This window comes from Callorhinchus milii, unplaced genomic scaffold (genome assembly GCF_018977255.1).
Source record: "Callorhinchus milii isolate IMCB2004 unplaced genomic scaffold, IMCB_Cmil_1.0 Scaffold5, whole genome shotgun sequence".
NCBI lineage: Eukaryota > Metazoa > Chordata > Chondrichthyes > Chimaeriformes > Callorhinchidae > Callorhinchus > Callorhinchus milii.
Window position 1 is genome coordinate 36,080,684 of NW_024704746.1, and position 20,040 is coordinate 36,100,723.

Below are 20,040 nucleotides of genomic sequence, written 5' to 3' on the forward strand. Positions count from 1 at the left end.
AACATTTGATGTACAGAATTCAATCTTAATTTGAAAGTCAGTTTTCAAAACAAAACTGTAGAAAGCCACTTGTAAATGAAAGTTATATTTATCAATTTTATAGAATTCTGCACACATTCTTAAATTTGTAGACAAGTAGATGCTCAATCCACTTTACAATCTATTCTGTGAAGCGCTTTTAGATGTCTCAACAATGTGATAAGGTGCTATATCAAATGCAAGGATTATTATTATTAAAACTAAGATCATGCAAAATTAGGGGATTTATTCTTAAATTGCTGAACAGAGAATAAATACTATCTTTTTACAATGTTGTAAGTAAATTTTGGTCCTGATATTCAATCCTAAAATCTGCAAGTATATTTTCACCACAAATTCAAGAAGGAAGGGAAAAGCGAGATCTAACCAAACTCACATGGACAAAACGATGAAACACTGTGTACAAAAAACACAGGTACACAAGGCATCCAGCTTTGCTGATATTCTGGACAGAGACTGACAAAGTTACATTCTCCACTTTATATATTTTTAGATAAATAATGCACGTTTTGAAAAACACATACACCATAGACAATGTTCCTGTTAAAACTATTAGTGGAGCTGATTCCTGCATCACCCTAATGCTCCACTATTCCAGATAAATCATTAATTTCTTTTTTCTAAATAAGTGTAATGATTAAAATTCAACGTGAGCGTAATAAAAAAAATCAAACAATGCAATGGCAGAATGCAGAGCTTATTTTGATACTAATATATTCATGGTACCTACAGGGCTAATGAGTTACTGGTCTTTTCAGACTTGTGAAATAAATTCCATATTGTGGCTGTCACAGTGAGTTATTCCCTCTTTATATGGGAATTGCTATCTTTCTCATCTATTTTATTTGGCTTGTGTGAAACATTAATCCTGGAACTGGTGGCTCAGTAATGGAAACCAATAAATCATGAATTCATTGACAATAGTTATTCTGCCAACACCAAGGTTAGTAGCATAGGCAATAAACAAATTAGGATGTAAATTTAGGTGTGAATGGATTCTCGTTTTAATGTCATTTCCTACTGTCACCTCCTGCCAGAATGCCAGACCTTTTCAATGGAGCTTTATTTATAGGGTGGTTAAAATTGTGGGGTTTCCTAATTGAGTTAGGCCGGTGTACGCAATAAGATCAGAAAGGGCATTTACCACCCTCAAAATGATTCCTGGGGCTTTCCAGCCAGTTTTGGACACTAACATTATTGAGACTTCTTTCAAAACACATTAAATAAGCAACAGAATGTGTTTGGCAATAACATAATTTAATGCCTACTTTTCAAATTTTTATGATTTGCAGTTGTAACTGTTTAACCAATAGTTTCCATGTACATCAACACTTCATCCCCAGTTATTACTCTTCTCTTTTTGAATCATGTCAAGGGATCTCTACAAGGCAGACAGAGCCTTAGTTTAACATCTCATACGAAAGTTCATTCAGAACTCTGCAGCTCGTGTACTGTCCCGCACCAGGCTTCGCAACCACATCACTCACACCTTCGCTCACCTCCACTGGCTCCCCATCCCCCAGAGGATCGAATTCAAGATCCTCATCCTCACCTACAAGGCCATTCACGGCCTTGCTCCCTCCTACCTCTCCGACCTACTATCCCCCTACTTACCTGCCCATACCCTCCGTTCCTCTGGCTCCGGTCTGCTCCACATCCCCCGCCCCAACCGCCCTACCATCGGTGGCCGGGCTTTCAGCCTCTCAGCCCCGAGGCTCTGGAACTCCATCCCCCAGTGCCTTCGCCGCCTCCTCCCTTTCCTCCTTCAAGGCCGGTCTCAAGACCTTTCTCTTCAACCGTGCCTTCAGCTCCCCTCTCGACTCTCTACCCCCTCCTCGCTCCCTCCTTTCCCTCCCCACACCCTGACCATTTCCCCCCTGCTCGGGTCCCGACCCAACTGTCCAGCGCCTTGGGACATCCTCCCGACGTGAAAGGCGCTCTATAAATGCAATCTTGTTGTTGTTATTGTTGAAAGATGGCCTGAGTGTCAGCTGGACAAAGAGCTCAAGTCCCGACAAAGGGCCATTTTGTGTCAGCCAAATGCCTGACACATGCGGAAATCCATCGCCAAGTTTAAGAGTATCCAAACCAAACAGAGTTCCATACATCCTACTTATACAAGGAAATTTCCGAGCTATTACCAGAATGAAATGTGCACTCTCTTCCTAGAGGGACACTTACCTAATTCCAAGCGTATTAGATGCAGGTTGGCGATAGCCAAGACTTGGTGATCACAGAGTATGGATAGGGTACTGCTAGAGTCTAACCAGCTAAAGCCATATAGTTTCCTCCCCACATTACCAGTGATCTCTGCTGAAAGTTCACGGATGTCAGGATCAAGTAGGACTGTCATATCTTCTCCTTTCCCACCCTTGCACCATATTAGATAGCAGAAATAATTTATGACTTGTTGGCTGGCCAGAAGTCAGACTGCAGTCATGTAACTTTATCCTTGTAAATCTCAGCGCTGATCCCTTAATGGAGGAAGTTGAAGAAAAAGTATTATTTGGAGATCTCTTAATGCCCAAGTATCAAAGTCCATTGGACAGTGTAGTTGTTATTTATTTTATTGCAAAATGCTTTATCCAATTATTTGAGGAAAAATAGAATGGAACTGTTATAGTTATTTTGTGCTCATGAATTTTGCAACTGTCAATTTGAATGCAGCAATAAGAAGCATCCATTATAATCAGCAAATGAAAGACTGAGATAGGAGTTGACTACCTCACAGTAACAAGTTGAAAACACACATAAAACAGTAATTTAAGTAGCTAGAAGGTGGAGCTGCCAAGTAAGTGGGTTTGTTGTCTTCATATTGATTTTCCATTTGAGTAAGATTGAAACAAGCAAAGGAAAAGGTAAAACGAATGGGAATAATAAAGATTCCCCCTCGGCCCCCATCTTCTGATACACAGCATATTATACTGTTCAATATTAAGGAATTTTGGTGGGTTTTTTTGTTGTAGCATGAAAATGGACCAAAATGTGAATAATTTGGTCACTGGACTTTGTTGTGTAAATTTAGCTGTGGAAAGAAAAGAAATATTGCTGCAGTGAGTCTGCTCTCACAAAATTGCAAGATACAAAGGGCACAATTGCAAAACAGCAGCAAATCCTCAATACTGAAAAGATAAAGACGACACAATTTTGCCTGTAGCTTCTTTGTATATGACAGAAAATGAATCCAAACTTTCCAACCTTTCGTAATCTTAAAGGTTTCCCCTCAGTCTTCTCCATTCAAGAGAGAAAAATTGTAAGGTGGCTAACATTACTTCATGAACGAAGCAAAAGACTAGAAAAGAAAGTGAGGGAGGCAAAATGAAGTTTCCAGAGAAAAAAGGGAAGTTTGTTTTTCCTCCACAATAAATTCTGTGCCACACATAGATAACAATAAACATTCAACAGATTATAACAACAACAAATTGCATTTATATAGCACCTTTCACGTTGGGAGGACATAATGCAGAATTATGCACTGGTTAAAACGAACATATGTCAGTAGTTAGTTTAAGAATTGATTCAGAATCAAAAATATTTCAGACTGTTATGCTTATTATTTAATGTACTTTTTCCAAGTCATAGCCCTTCAGCTCTGTTGTGTCTAGTTTAATGGGAATAATCTGCACTATGGCAGTGTGAAACCTTGAGCAAATTTCCTTACTCCACATGCCTGATAATAATCTCAAGAAAAAATTAAATACAATAATAATTTGGTCACTCAATCTACTATTATTTGTGGAATATTGCTGTGCGCAATTCGCTGCCGCGTTTCACCCACAAATATACAGTATATTCACTTTACAGGATATTCTGTGAAGCGCTTTCAGACATCTAGAAGATGTGAAAAGCACTTTATCAAATGCAAGGATTATTATGTTCCTACAAACCTAACTAGAATAGGAAGACCTGCTGTAAATGGTAACTGTAACCTGTATACCAGATAGTTGCAGTCCTGTATCTCAGTGGTTAGAGCACTCGCCTCGCAAGTGAGAGAACCTGGGTTCAAATCCCGGCAGGGCGAAACGTTGAGCATGTTTCCTTACTCCACACGCCGCTGTTTACCTAGCAGTAAGCAGGAACCGGTTGGTAGCGAGGGGGGGGGGGGGGGGGGGGGGGGGGGGGGGGGGGGGGGGGGGGGGGGGGGGGGGGGGGGGGGGGGGGGGGGGGGGGGGGGGGGGGGGGGGGGGGGGGGGGGGGGGGGGGGGGGGGGGGGGGGGGGGGGGGGGGGGGGGGGGGGGGGGGGGGGGGGGGGGGGGGGGGGGGGGGGGGGGGGGGGGGGGGGGGGGGGGGGGGGGGGGGGGGGGGGGGGGGGGGGGGGGGGGGGGGGGGGGGGGGGGGGGGGGGGGGGGGGGGGGGGGGGGGGGGGGGGGGGGGGGGGGGGGGGGGGGGGGGGGGGGGGGGGGGGGGGGGGGGGGGGGGGGGGTAGTCGATTGGCAGATCGCTTTCGGGGTTAATAATCCCTCCAGAAAAAATAATAATAATTTAGTCATTCAATCCACAACTGTTTGTGGGACAGGCAATTCACTTTCCAGTATATTCTGTGAAGTGCTTTGAGATGTCTCGAAGACTTGATAAGGCACTATATCAAATGCAAGAATTATTATTCTATATTATTATGCATCATCACATCAGATGAGTGTTGTCATTGTGCTGCTGAAATTTGGGAAATTAGAAGTGTCAGAAAAGTAGGGGGCTTTTATATGGACATTTCACAGTTTCTGTCTGAGTACAGAAAAGACAAATTCTGTACATAAAACCATCATCTTGGGGTCTGCCAAGAAATTTATACCATTACATCTGCCCGTCTGTTCTTACAAAACCCTGTGACAGTATTTGAAAAGAGAAGGGAGTTTCTCTCAGTGTCAAGGCAACAGATAAAATTGTTCATTCACTTCAGGATTATTATAGCTCTGCATCTATTTTCACCACTGTATCAAATGTTGTAAACACAGTTCCTAAGGTATACAGAACTTGCACTGGAATACAATCATAACATAAAAACGTGGCTTCTGTCTTACGGGTTTAAAACATTCATATTTTAGGACTAACTCTTGCATGTTTTGGTGTTTTTTTAAAAATGGCATTCTTTGGGGCTTTCACTTACTTATAATAAGAAGATTCAGACACATCTGCACACATGGAGGGGAGAGGGAGATACAGAGAAAGGGAGTAACACATGCATAGTTAGTGTCAGGACAGGTAACCATTTATTGGGTGCTTATTGAATAAACACCAATTTAAATTTTTGGTATCAGTAGTGTTTAATCAGGGGTTTTCAGTTAAAAAATCAGAAGCCCCACATATAAAATTGGTGTAAAACAATACTGAAATTTACTGAAAACAAAATTGCAATATATCAATACCAGTCGTTCGTCATCTTGGAAGTAGTTTATCCAAGCCTAATGCTTTTTGCTGGTCTGTTACATATGCTTTGTAACCTAGCAGGTGCGATATTAAAGTATTAAGATGATAAATTCCAGCAAATCAAAAAATATTTAGAATGCATGAAAGCTTCAGTAATTTGTGTTATTGCTGTTCCCATCTGCCAAGGTCATCTTGTAAATATGAATTAAAGACAGTGGCTATTGATAAAAACGGAAAATGCTGGAGGTGCACAGCAGGTCAATTAGCAGCTAAAAGAGAAACTTAGGTTAACACTGGAGATCTGACTCCTCATCAGAACTGTCCTGATGGCAAACCATCAGTCCATCTTTCTCTTTCAGATGTTGGTCAACCTGCACATTTCCAGCTTTAGATTCACAGTTGTCCTGCTATAGCAATGCACTGTACTGTTGACGTTCCTTTTAATGTGATTACGTACAGCAAAGCTTGCTTTAAACCTGTCTTCCATGTTCCTAGAGTTCACAGCATGGCTTCAGTGTGACTGAATTAAAGAGGCTTCATTTGTGGTGTGTGCTTCGGATAAATATAGCTTCTGGTTGAAAATTTCAGTGATTTTGATAGGCAATGCACTTCCTGGCTGTTTTATACTTCCTTATCTATAGTTATGAAGGGCCTGTTTGGCAGGTATAGAAAAGGTCAATATCGATTCTGCTATCCATTGAATTGGATAAACCTAAACTAATTACTACTTCAGAAGGCTTTGTCAAGCTTTACAGAACTCTTTAAATTCTCTTTGTATTTATCTCTGCTTAAGATGAGGATGCTGTTCACAGATTTTTTGAACTTGCAACTTCCACCCAAACCATAATGTTTCAAATGCCTGCACAGAATCAGTAGACTTACAAAACCATTCAAGGAGTACAGATAAATTAGGTTTGTTTGGCCCATTTTATGTGATCCTTAATCCCTGCAATCTGTATTCATCAAGCTGTTTCTTAAGAGTCCAGTGTTGTGGTCTTTACCACACTTCTTTGTTACACACTCAAGCTGTAGGTTAACCGTCCCAACCTGGTGAAGCAAGACTGAATCGCCTCAGCCACCATTAACAACACCACTTTGCAATGCAATCACTAAAAACAATAACAATGGCTTAAATTTTCAGACGTTTCCAAGCAAAACTATTGTTGAGGTTGGAAGATGTCATACCCATAGCAGGCAATACCTAAGCATTGGCTTTGACTGCATTTCTGTGCGTTATGGAGTGGCGTTCTGTAGCTCAAAGCACTCGCCTCACAAGCAAGAGACCTGGGTTCGATTCCCAGCCAGGCAAAATGTTGGCCAAGTTTCCTTACTCCACACGTCTCTGTTTATCGAGCAGTAAGTAGGATTCCGGTTGTTAGCCGATTGGCAGATCACTTTTCCGGGGGTAATAATTCCTTCAAAAAAATCTTAATAAAAATAAATTGGGTCACTTCAATCCACGACTGTTTGTGGGACACTGCTGTGCGCAATTGGCTTCTGTATTTCGCCCACAATATATATAGTCAATTCACTTTACAGTATGTTCTGTGAAACACTTTGAGACGTCTGGAAGACGTGATAAGGCACTATATCAAATGCCAGGATTATTATTATTATAATTTTTAATCATTATCACAAGTCACATTTCCTCCCCCCATAATATGGAAATAACTCTAAGCATGTGATCACTGCTGCATAAGGGTTGCAAGTAGTTTAATTAATCATGGCAGGATTACACTCATTCAACCAGAATATTCAAGCTCTAACACTTGGGAGTGCTTCAGATCAGAAATGCTGGGGATATTTGCACAGCTATCCTGTGTGAATGATAATAGGACAGAACAATAAATGCTGAATGTACCTTATAGAATTATAGGCGACCAGAGTCAGTAATAAGGTCATTATGTAATATAGAAAGTTTCAAATGAGGCAAGGCTGCTTTATAGATGCAATCTGATTCTTCAGATTAAATAACAGCCTATTACTCACTCATTAACATCTATTTTTACAATATAATTTATGCTCTCAATAAAACTTATCGCATAAATGACATTTAAAAGCCTTATTTAATTGTTTGCAGCTCCTGTTCTTCTAAATGATGTTGATGGTGATATTACAACAATGTATTCATCATACAATATTCCTGCCACAAGAGAATATACTGGGAGAATTGTTATACAGTTGGCAAGAAAGATTATCCAGCTATTTTACACCATAAATATTGTATGATGTTATTATTCATGGATGATAGCAATATAATTTAAAGGCAACTTGGTGATATGTGCCATTTCTGATAGCAAACAAATGAACAAAGCTCATTTCCCAACAGCAAATAATGGTTTTCAACCTCCTTCATTACATTAGAAAAAATAACTGAAATGCTACTCTTCTGCTCACTTCCTGTGCAAAATATACAATCAATTCACCTACAAAATATACGGTCAATTCATTTTACTGTATATTCTGTGAAGCCCTTTGAGATGTCTGAACGACATGATAAGGCGCTATATCAAATGCAAGTATTATTATTATTTATTATTATTAAATGCATGGTTTTAGTCACTGAAATTTAATGGTTTCCGAAAATAGGAATACTGCGCATGTGAAGAGGGCTGGTCAGTTTCACCCACAAACCTGTGGCCTTTCAACACTGTCTTAATCCCCAATTTAATACTACATCTCGCCGTCGTGTTTATCAAGTGCTATCGTTATCATGTCATTGGCAAGATCTCTGCTGATGTTTTTGTTGCTTTTTGTTTGACCACAGCCACCTCATTGTCAGTCTGAAATTCCAGCTATTCTGTCCAGTAGGACTATGTTCTCCTAACTGTGCAGTTCTGTAGAAAATTATTCAATGCTGTCATAATTTGGAAGTAGTTCTTAAAAAGAAATGGCTTTTAAATTAAGATGCTCTGCGCCTTGTTAAATATGAAGATAAAATAGTGTTACAGACTAAGGAGAGGTGGAATTTTGGGCTGCAGATTTCTTGATCCCCTTTTTCCCCACTTATGAGGGCATCACTTCCTTGGTGATCCCTTCCAACCCCTTTATTTGCACTGCCTTGCTAATGAACCGCTTGAAATCATTTGCACCATCGGCACATTTTAGAGTTAGCAAAAAACCCAATTTGATCACCAGCAAAAAAGAGAAGAGATGTGAATTTACAATATTAGATTGGACTGTCGCTGGTGTTATCCCAGATATATTACTTGTACCTTCAGCGGCACTAAAGCTTTAACAGAATCCATCAATATATGGAAAGGAGCCTGAAACACCAATTTAAAGAGAAACTTCACGCTTCAACACAGGTTGTGCTTAATGCACAGACACTATCCCCAAAATATGGTTCTTACCATAAATCGTTTTGTTATTTCAGCTGCGCAGTAAACAAAATTTCAGAGTGCCTACATTTTCTATTTACTGAAAGTAGCCAGAGATTGCTAAGGAGACTATTGTGCTACCTTTTGTCTACGGATTATTGCAACTCACTGATGAAAATGCTCAGAAGCCAAGGAACTCAAGTTTTAATACATTTTCTTTGTTATTAAAGGGTGAGGAAAGATGAGAGGAATACCTTGTTCAAAGGACTCATTCTAGTTCCCTGGAAGGAGACATTATCAAATTATTTTCTACATTTAACAAACAAATCCTCATATTCCAATGTTTGCCATGACCTACCTCCTGTAACCTCATCATTCCAGTCAGATAATTGGGGGACAAGGAGACATTGGAGGAATTTTGAATGAGCTGGAGTTTGTGGATGGTGGAATTAGGGAGACCAGCAAGGAATGCATTGGAGGAGTCAGGTTAGAAGGTAACAAAAGCATGAAAGGAGCTTTTAGTGGCATTTTGTATGAAATGAGGTGAATACATTTTTTGTTGTTCAAAGAGAGGGAATTTGAGGAAGGAAGAAGTACTAGAGATCGAACCAAAGTTGCACACTGGTTTGATCAGTCTGAAGGAGAGGCCAGGGAGGTTGAGGAGGTGAGAGCCCAAAGTGAGGGCATGCTGGTAGAAGCTGAGCTTCCATCTTGTCCATGTTGAGCTACAACAACCTGAGGCTCATCCAGGCCTTGGTGTCTGACAGAAAGGCAGAAAGACAGACAGATATAACATCAGTGGGTTTAAAACACAAAGTACATGTGGAAAAGTAGACAGACATTTGTACCTGCAAGGAAGGTCTCACAAAAACTGGAGCGGTAGCCTAGACAATGGACTTGAGATATGGGACTTCATCCCATGATTGTCTGACCTAGAGACAAGAACGCTACAAACTGAGTCAAGGTGACGTCTGGTTCAGTGCATATGTACACACATCATACTCCCACGTCACAGCAGTCCATATGCACAGTACAAGTGCACAAAGGTGATAGTACTGCATCATTTTGTTTCGCCCACAATTTTTTTGGTATTTCAAATTGTTAGAAATAAACAGTCAATTTACTTTACAATATATTCTGTGAAGCGCATTGTGACGTCACAACAACGTGATAAGGCACTACATCAAATGCAAGGATTATTATTATCAGAAAGCATGCTATTATGACAGGAACAGCTCAAAAAAGGATGCATTGCTATTTCAGACAGAAATAGAAGCGGCATTGTGAATGCTTTCTTCATTCAGTAAAATATTACATGAGTAATGTTACATTTCTATTAGGTTAAAGTCATTGCCTTTAGCAATCTTTTTAAAGCGAATGACTAATCATTGCTACACAACAGTATTTTATTCGCACGTTGATGATTCAACATTTACCTGCTTGTCCCAGCAACCAATGCTAGTAGTTTGAACAGAATAATTTATGGACAAGAGTTAATTGCTTCGAAGCATATTAACTTGTCTGACCATTTACAGTACTTTTTTTTTGGGGGGGGGGGGGTCTAACCAGTATATAAAGGAGATTCCTGCATTGCAGGAGGATGCCAATGATAGGATCAAATATTTCCATGGCCAACAGTCTGGAGCTATGTGTTTTTGTCACATTCCCCTTGTTTTGCAATCTTATTTTAGATGTTGAATTATATTTTTGTGAAATCTGTTACCTCGAACACCCCTGCCATTTCTCCCCATAGGATTCTTTTTGTAACTGAAGCATTTGGGAAAATACAATATCCAAAGCAACACTGGATACAATCTTCACAGTATTCTGGCTCTTCTTCAGATCAAATAATCCTGACTTTCTTCCTGAAGTTCCTCAATGTTTCCTCCCAAGAGTTGAACCAAACCTCTCGTCTCTGCTACTTTTCAGTCTTTGGCATAGAGCTTCCTTTCCTTCCAACTACCACTAGCCTGAGAATCAATCAGCAGGTCTGTCACTTATCATTCATCTACACTAATACAATGACAATGTCTGTCTGTGTGCGCTTCAATAAGGATCTCAATAACCAATTGACTTGGAGACATGATTTATATCTCTTCGGAAAGGTCTTGCATCTGGGAGTGACATGGGCATATTTGTGTTCAAGTATCTCCTATTGTTCATGAGTTATGACCTAAAATGTATTTCAGTTTTGCGTTTTTCGCTGCAGTCACACCTGGTGACAACCGAGACGAAGTGGCGCTGTGACATTGTGCAGTTACACCTGGTGGCCGCCCCGGCTGACCGTGGCGCTGTGGCGTCCTGCGTCACAGAGCACGCACGCAGCTAAGCAGTGGCGGGAACAAAATAAAGAACACAGACAAAGCTAAGCCGCAGCAACAACAACAAAATTACATTTTTAAAGCACCTTTCATGTCGGTGGGACCTCCCAGTGATTATAAATTATACATTTATACTTATCGTTATAAAGATGCCTAAGTTAAAATCAAAACTTTCAATCCTATGTGTCTGTCTGTGTGTCAATCTACATTCCATACTGGATCCTTTGGTTGCAAGCGAAGCTGCAACGGGTACAGTTAGTATTATATGTTGATTTTATTGGTATAACTCCCAATGCGCTTTTGGGGATTGATGTAACATCAAGGTCTGACATACTTGTGTATGATGGAGGATTATCAATTCACAACATTTTATAATCTGCAGTACAAGATACCAGTCTCATAAACTAACAGTTTGATTTGCAAATGGAAAAGTGATTAGCTTGCTCTCAGGAGCCTCTCTCTTTCTTTCCAAGTTTTGTTTTATAAGGAATCATTAGCTGATCTGTCCATCTCCATTTCACTTTTCTGCAGTCCAATACTTTCTACCCTCCCTACCCATTCTTCCATGCACCTGTTTTCCATTCCTCACACTTACTCTCTCTCTCTGGCACCGCCTGACAGTGAGTGTTCAGGGAACTAGGATATACCAGCATCATTCCGCTAGTTTGCATCTAAGTTCATTTACCCCAAGGATACCAGGACAGCACAGCTCCCAAAGCACCTCAAGTCTCACTGCATGAGTCAGGCGCAGAGAACAGCAGCAATGAATAGAAACAGGTCAAACAGCAATCTTTTCTCAATCTTCCACTGGTACTCTCCTTACTCCTTGTATCTATTTTTCCTGCACCAACATGTGTTTTGAACAAAAGCTTATTCTATTATTTTTGCTTTGCTTCACACAATGTTAAAGAAAAGTTCATTTTAATGTATCTCTTTGGGTCAGTTCAGCTACTATGTCAGTTAATAGTGTAGTTTTATGTGTAATATATTTTGATCAACCTACAAAAGCATATGAGGCTTGTACTATTCCCTTTTCATTATATTCATTGATCTTCTGTACTTCTGTATTAAGGCACGTGGTGACAAAACAGTATTGTACTACAACAGTATGCCACCTATGGCCCAAAATACAGACTGAAGCTGTAACAGCAGATTTTCTTTCAGCACTAAGTCCAAATCTTTTTAAGGCTTATGTGAAGTCCCAGAACTTAATGTTCATGCTAACTCAATGCTGAAAGGTAGTGTTTAGGCCCAATAATTTAATTGTTAATCCCTTTTTAAAAGAATTGTAAAATAGTAAGCATTCAAGTCTTGAAACGGTATCTCATAAAACATAATGGAAAGTACAAATGTGTTCTCCGTGGATATAATCTTCATCAAAAGGAAATGTAAAAGGTTCCATTTTAACATTTTATTATTCCCGTGTGCTGTATGAACAGAATGAAGAAGAATTAAATGCATGTTTATTCCACTCCTGAGATCTTTGTAACTCACTCATGACTTCCTCAGTCAAAGAATGAGCTTGTTATTTTGCTAATTTGCCAACTCTAGATTCGGTTTAAATTAGATGATCAGAATGCCAAACATTTCTGACTTATTTCCCAACTTTCAGAATTGCTGCCTCAGATCATTCCACAGGCCACAAACATCCTCCGCTGTATAATTAACAACTGGTACAATTCACAAGTAAAGGTGTTTGAGGTCAGGACACTGGACTCATAGTAAAACACACAGCTCGATGCTGTGATGGGAGGACAGTAGGGTGGGTATTCTAGAAGGACCAGATGAAATATTGCTGAAGGGCCTTTTTCCCACATCCGCGGCCATGACCAGCACTGCCTACCACCACCTCCGCAACATTGCCAGACTCCGGCATTGCCTCACCCCTCAGGCTGCCAAAACCCTTATCCATGCATTCGTCACATCAAGGCTTGATTACAGAAACTCCCTCCTCATTGGCCTTCCCAACTCTTCCCTTCACAACTGCAGATCATCCAAAACACTGCAACTTGTGTACTCTCCTGCACCAGGCTCCATGACTCCATCACTCCCACCCTCGCCTGACTCCACTGCTCCCCATCCCTCAGAGGATCAAATTCAAGATCCTCATCCTCACCTTTAAGGCCATCCATGGCCTTGCCCCTTCCTACCTCTCTGACCTGCTGATTCCCTACCAACCTGCCCACTACCTCTGTTCAGCAGGCTCCGGTCTGCTCCATGTCTACCATCGGTGGCAGGGCTTTCAGCCTCTGCCCCCACACTCTAGATCTCCATTACACAGTCCCTTTGCCTCGCTTCCTCCCTTACCTCCTTCAAGGCTGGTCTCAAGACCCTTCACTTTGATCGTGCTTTTGGTCACCCTCCTAACTCTCTGCCTTCCCTCCCCCATGCTCAGGTCTCAACCCCTGACTGTTCAGCGCTTTGGGACGTCCTCCCGACGTGAAAGGCGCTCTATAAATATAATTTTGTTGTTGTTTTCATCCAAACCTCTCATTTGCCTTTAATGTAACAGCTGTGATAACAAATGATACTCTTTCACTTGTGGTCCCCAACAAAGTGAGCATGGTGTTCATATAAAACACATGTTACATACCACACAATTGAGCTCTCTGCAGCCTCCTGGATGGGCACACGTGCACGTTTACAACAGGGGTCACTGGATAACATTTAAGAGCAGAAACCTCATCTTATGTTTTTTCTCTTCCTCAAAAAAACAGTGATCAATCCTGCAGTTCTCCAGGTTCATATGGCACAGTGACTTTATTAACAAAGTGAGAAGAGCGTGGTTTAACCTTGAGTTTGAACATTACTGTAAAAGCCAGTTTTAAAGTCTAACCAAACATGGTGACTGAGTGAAAATGTTAACGACTAACAAAGGTCCCCATCTTTCAGTGATCCAATTTTCCTGTACACCATGATAAAACATTACACAAGGCTCTGGCCATTGTGAAAAATGAACTATTTATGTCTAAAAACAAAGAACTTTTAGTACTGTTCTAAATAAGAAGCTGAATCACAATGGCCGTTCTCAAATACACATTGGAGCCAGAATTTTGCCTCTAATAACATATTGGAAATGGGGTCACTTCTAACATTCAAGATAGCCATTTTAATTCAATTAATTGTGACCCCAAGGAACCTAACTTTAGTACCAGTGACTATATTTTTCACAGTTAAAGCTGTATAACGTTGACAGCGGTAACATTGTTGAATGGCTCCACAGTATTTGCTGACAGTGAGAGAAATGACATACAGTGACTTTGAATTCTCATTGATCCCAGTGTCTCATGCGTTAATAACTAGTAATGCTGCAATCAGTTTTCCCACAATAAGTGGAGGCACACTATACTGAGATAGACACCAGTTAACAGCTGCATGCAACACATGGAAAGTAGTTCAACAACAACTTGCATTTATATAACACCTTCATGCTCAGAACACTTGACAAGGTTGGACACTGAGCAAGGCAGAAGGAAGAGGGTAAGAAGGAACTTAGGTGCTACTCATTGGATACTTTTTCTATCTCTCTGATTCCTACAGATCATTTAGTTTAGTATGAATAGAATTGACAAATTCTGTTAATTATTCATAGAACCAGGACTCATTGATGTATGATGTATGTTTGATGTATCAAACATTTTTGATAATCCAAAAGATACAATAATAATTTTGCAGTGTACACAATGAGTGCAAAATGATGCATTTTGAAGATTCCCTATTAGCTAATATTGAGAATTCAACACTTCTACATTGCTCCTGGTGAGCGCACTCAATCCCTTGTGGAGGGCTCAATTCCAAATGAACTTTGATTAAATCTTTTATTTGCTCAAATCAGCTTAATTCTGAAATTGATTTGAAAGCTAGCGATTTGCGTAGCTGGGTTTCCTCCTCAGATTTGTATTTGAATATCCTACTCTGTCCTAGCCACAGTGAATAATGCCTTTTTTAATGGTGCAGATAGAAACCAAGATCTTCAGCATCAGCTGCTTTGAATCTGGATCAAACTGAACACAGCTTTCCACTCTGGCCTGAGATGAAACACCTCACGATTGTACTGTTCCCTCTTGTGGTCTAATAGAGGATATACAGCCTACAGGTTGAAATCATGGCCTGCAATGTTCTACAGTATGAACTTTCCCTGTTACAGTAGTTTTCAAATCAATCATTTAAATTTTATCAAACAAAAATCATGTAAATTTTCTTCTGGTGAATTATTCTACATGTTTGACGGTCAGCTCTCAATACATCTTCTTTAGGGAGAGGAGATGAATAGTCTCCTCCTTGCCAGCCACAGGTCTGGGTTATGTACCATGGGAGTATGTCTCTTCCTCCGCTCCTGCCCCTGATTAATTAAATTCTAGTATAGCTTTCGCAAAGATCAATTGATTACATTATTCAGTGTCTCAACAAGTTTATCCAATAAATACCTGAAACACACCCATCAGGAATTTCCCTGATTTAGTCACCTATATGTAATAATAATATTCCTTACATTTGATATAGCGCCTTTCACATCAGGAGGACAACTCAAAGTGCTTTTGGGATATACTGTAAAGTGTGGTGACTGTGTATTTGGTAGACGAACCCGACAGCTAATTTGCACGCAGCAGTGTCCCACACACAGCCACAAAGTAAATGGCCAATTTTATCTGTTGGCCAGGACACTGGAAAAATCTCCCTTCTCTTTTTCAAAACGTGCCATAGGATCTTTAACGTCCACCTGAACAGGGTAACAGGACCTCAGCTTAACGTCTCATTTGAATAATGGCACCTCCAATAATTCAGCACACCCCTAGCTAGCACTATATTAGTTTGTAAGACTATGTGAGCTCAAAGTCCTGAAATGGGGCTTGGAACCCATAGCCTTATGACTCAGAAGTGAAAGTGCTGCATGACACTTCAAGTGTTCAGTACTAAGTTAGCTGATCTTAACAGGAGTGGACAAGAGGGCACAGCAATTGGCCTCAATGCTCTGGGTCAGCGAAGAAAATTAACTGTAAAATTAATTGTGTTTATGCATGATAGACTCCAGTGTTTTTTAAGAACCAGCAGATGATGAACAAAATTACTCGGACCAGAGCTTGCAATCTGATAGCAACATTCATTGTAATATTGCTACCAGGGTATCACATGTGTTTGAGGCTTTCCGGAATTATGCAGCTGCTGTCAATTGGATTGTTTTAAATTGTTTCCGAGGAAACATCCTGTGTATCCTTACTGAAATAAAACTCAACAGAGGCCACATGAACACTACACTTGCCCCCATATAATTTGCTCTGATTTACATTCCAGCTTCTCTCAAATCCCAGTGATCTTTCCCTTTGTTTATTTTATAAATATTTTATAACCTGAAACAACAGCCACAAAAATTAACCTTTCAAAAAAATACAAAGAGACCTAAAGCTATTTCCCCATGCACTGACTTGAGAAGTTTTTAAACTAAGAAATTTGACAACTATTATAAAATTAATTTACATTTATATCACAATTTCCACATCAGAAAAAATGTCTCAAAATTCTTCAAACAGCTGATTGGACAACTGATCTGGGATGTGGGGTAGCTGAGGATGGTGCGGGCAAAGATAGGTCTTAAGGTAATGTTTAAAACGTGGGGATCTGAAGTTTCATATCATCAAGTTAAAGCGACATAGGGAGAGAACATCGATTCAAAATAATGAAGAAATAGTAGATTAGGCTCTATTGATGCATTTTCATTTGACTGAGAGGTGGTAAAATGCACTGTAAAATAAGCCAAATTGTCAAAAATCACCGCAACTTAAGTGTAGTGACTTCACAAATAATCAGTATTGTTTATGGATATTACTGAGAGTTTCTGTGTCCGAGAGAACAAAGTGAAATGACACCTAGAGGCTGAAGAGATGCCTGGGTTGCCATACTTCTATATACTAATAAAAACAAAATGTTTGTTTGTCTGTCTGTCCACCAAGAACGCAATAATTGACATGGAGACATGATTTATACCTCATCAGAAAGGTCTTGCATGGGGGAGTGTCATGGACATATCTTTTGGGGGTGCTCGGGGATCAAACCCAGGACCACTCGCTTATGAGGAAAGTGCTCAAACCAATAAGCTACAGGATTCCAAAGAAAGGGCATCGGCAAATTAAAAGCTCTAAGATTGAGAATGACATTGTCATATCCCAGGCTTGGCTAACACCTGATGAATGATCACTGTGGCAAGGAACCACACCCCACCATAAGTCAGGAACGTACTTCAGAGGAGATGGGAAGAACTAAGGAGAGGGAGGAATAAAGGAAATCGGATAGGGGATAAAGCATTTTCATCCAAGATAAAGCATCCAAGCATTTTCTCATTACACCGGATTGCACTTTGCAAAGTACAGCAACACCTTTCAGTTGTGTGTTTAAGAAGCACAGGTGGAAGTGAACATCTAAGTAATTGGGAGAAACAATGAAAGAATCAATAATGCTCAGAAAAGCACCCCATAAAGTTACTGCCTTACTCTCCAAAATGTCAACCTAGGTCCAGACTCAAAACAATTTTTGGTGCAATTTCGGTCTTAAATTCAGTCTTAATTTTTAAGCGTTCTTCAGAACTGCAGAAAAACAGCTTCAAATTTAGGACTGCATTAACAAATTTCACCTTCTGAAGTGATAAATAGTGTAAACTAGACCCAGATGGAAGGCCTCCCTTCACATGCCTGAAGCTGTTCTGAGGAAGCAGATTATTGCTTAAGTAGTTGGGCCTTTCCAGGGACTCCATTTATAGGAATCCTTTTTAGGTTTCCTTCATGTGTCAGGAATTCCCCTCCCACTGATTAGGCCTTAACACTGACAAAGGGTGAGATGGGGATCGCACAGGGGTTGGGAGGCTTGAAAAATCTCTGCAGAATGCTTCAAATGGCTACAGCTACATTTCTAGTGAGAATGTGACAAATGTACATAAATTTAAGTCTTGGAAAGAAACCATGCAACCTACCAATAGCCAGAAAACAAATCCTAATCTAAATCTTATCAGTGTCATTTTACAGCATCCTTTGTCGCTAAAGAATTCCAATGGGCTGCTTATTCACTTTCATATTCACTGGCAGTATTCTTGTCTTCTGGCTCAATTAGTAGCACCCTCTCTTCTTAAACACAACTATAGATTCAAGCACCAAGACTTGAAGCTGGCATGGCACTTCAGTGTAGTGCTGAGGAATGCTGCACTGTTCTAGATACAGATTTTTCAATGAAACATTAAATCGAAGATCTGTCTACTTGTTAAAGTGGACATCCTAGACACCATGGCACAACTCAAAAAGGAAATTCTTCCAGACACTGCTTATGTCTCTGATTTTCTCCTGCACTTTCCCTCAAACAACAACAACAAAATTACATGTATATAGCACCTTGCACGTCGCGAGGACATCCCAAGGCATTGGACAGTCATTGTTTTGGACCCAAGCTGGGGGCAGCATTGGCAGGGTGGAGGGCAGGGGATAGTGATCGAAACACGATCAAAGAGGAGGGTCTTGAGATGGGTCTTGAAGGAGGCAAGGAAGGGGGCGAGGCAGAGGAACTGCGGGATGGCATTCCAAAGGATAAAGGCAGAGTGGCAGAAGGCCGCCCGCCAATGGTGGGATGGACGAGGCAGGGGACGTGAAGTAGGCTGGAGCCCGCTGAGCAAAGGGAGTCAAATAGCCCACTGACACTCACTATCCAAACACATCATCACCATAATAATAATAATAATACTTGCATTTGATATAGCACTTTTCACGTCTTCTAGACATCCCAGAGCGCTTCACAGAACATAAAGTGAATTGACTGTATATTTGTGGGTGAAGCACAGCAGTGTCCAACAAACAGTCATGGATTGAAGTGACCAACTTATTATTGTTTTATTTTCTTGAGTGATTATTATTAGACATGTGGAGTGTGGAAACTTGCCCAAGGTTTCGCCCTGCTAGGAATCGAACCCAGGTCTCTCGCTTTTGAGGCAACTGCTCTAACCACTGAGCTACAGGACATACATGAACAGCAGGCAGTTGAGTGACATATTTCATAGTGTTTGGTGTCAGCTCAAGAGTTGGCATCTTCAGGGTAAGAGGAAAAAACTAACCAGAAAAAATACTATGAAAAAGGACTGAAGTGTAATTCATGTTTAAATTAAATAAATCAAACATGGTGTAAAAAAAATCCATAGTAATGCCAAAAATAACAGAGCAAATGAATTGCCAAATTTGAACGATTTCCTAGATTTTCAGGCAATATGCGAAGCGTCTTAGTAATTTTACCAAATTTATATTGACTTTTCCAGTAAATTGTGCTAGCAATAATAATAAAAAAAGAAATTGTATTATCTACATCCTGCAGTGAAGCTATTGAATTTGTCGAGGAAGTCAGTAACATAATTTAATTGAACTGTAGTCAAGATTTAAGACTACAAATTGACTCAATAGAAATTCTCCCTTTAATCTTCTTACAGATTATCACGCTGCATTTTGTGAATGGCCAAAGAAGCAGTTGACACCCAAATAGCACACAAGGCATACTAATCTAATCATATTTATAAAAGGAAATCCGTTCTGGTCTTGCTCTCAGTTTGGCTGGTAGCATGGAACAGTTTCCATAGCGACGGGAGAGAATTCAAGGCAATTCGTTCATCATAACTTACCAAACATTTGCTGATGGAAGAGGAATTTTCCTGCTAGCAGCCCAGCGGCAATGCCCAGTAGCCACAGCAGCACCTTTAGGATGATCCATCCTCCTTTGGGGTATTTATTTAGTACAAAGGAGAAGCAGTTTCCAACGACAATTACCCGGGCCTGAGTCTGACTGTGTGAAAGCGGATCTTCGGCAAAAATGAGGAAATTTAAGAAAATCACCAAGTAGGCCACACACAGGCGACTCCATGGATGCTGGAAATAATAGCGGAATTTTCTGATCATCCTCAGACATTGGAGCCAGTGGCCATTATCTTCAGCCTGTGTAAAATTGATAGAATCTGTTAGTGACTGAATATGTTACGT

At 40.4% G+C, this 20,040-nt stretch overlaps 1 protein-coding gene and 1 non-coding gene across 3 annotated transcripts in view; both read right to left on the reverse strand.

Annotated features, from left to right (window-relative positions):
• Positions 1 to 20,040, reverse strand: part of tmem117 (transmembrane protein 117) — a 112,311-nt gene that overhangs the window by 82,927 nt on the left and 9,344 nt on the right. For both annotated transcript variants that reach the window (XM_007903723.2, XM_042335483.1), the window contains exon 2: positions 19,686 to 19,995. In XM_007903723.2, the coding sequence (XP_007901914.1) occupies positions 19,686 to 19,995 (310 nt within the window). The remainder of the gene's footprint in view (positions 1 to 19,685; positions 19,996 to 20,040) is intronic.
• On the reverse strand, positions 18,967 to 19,038 carry trnal-caa. Its single transcript has one exon. It is a non-coding gene; the product is annotated as a tRNA-Leu (tRNA).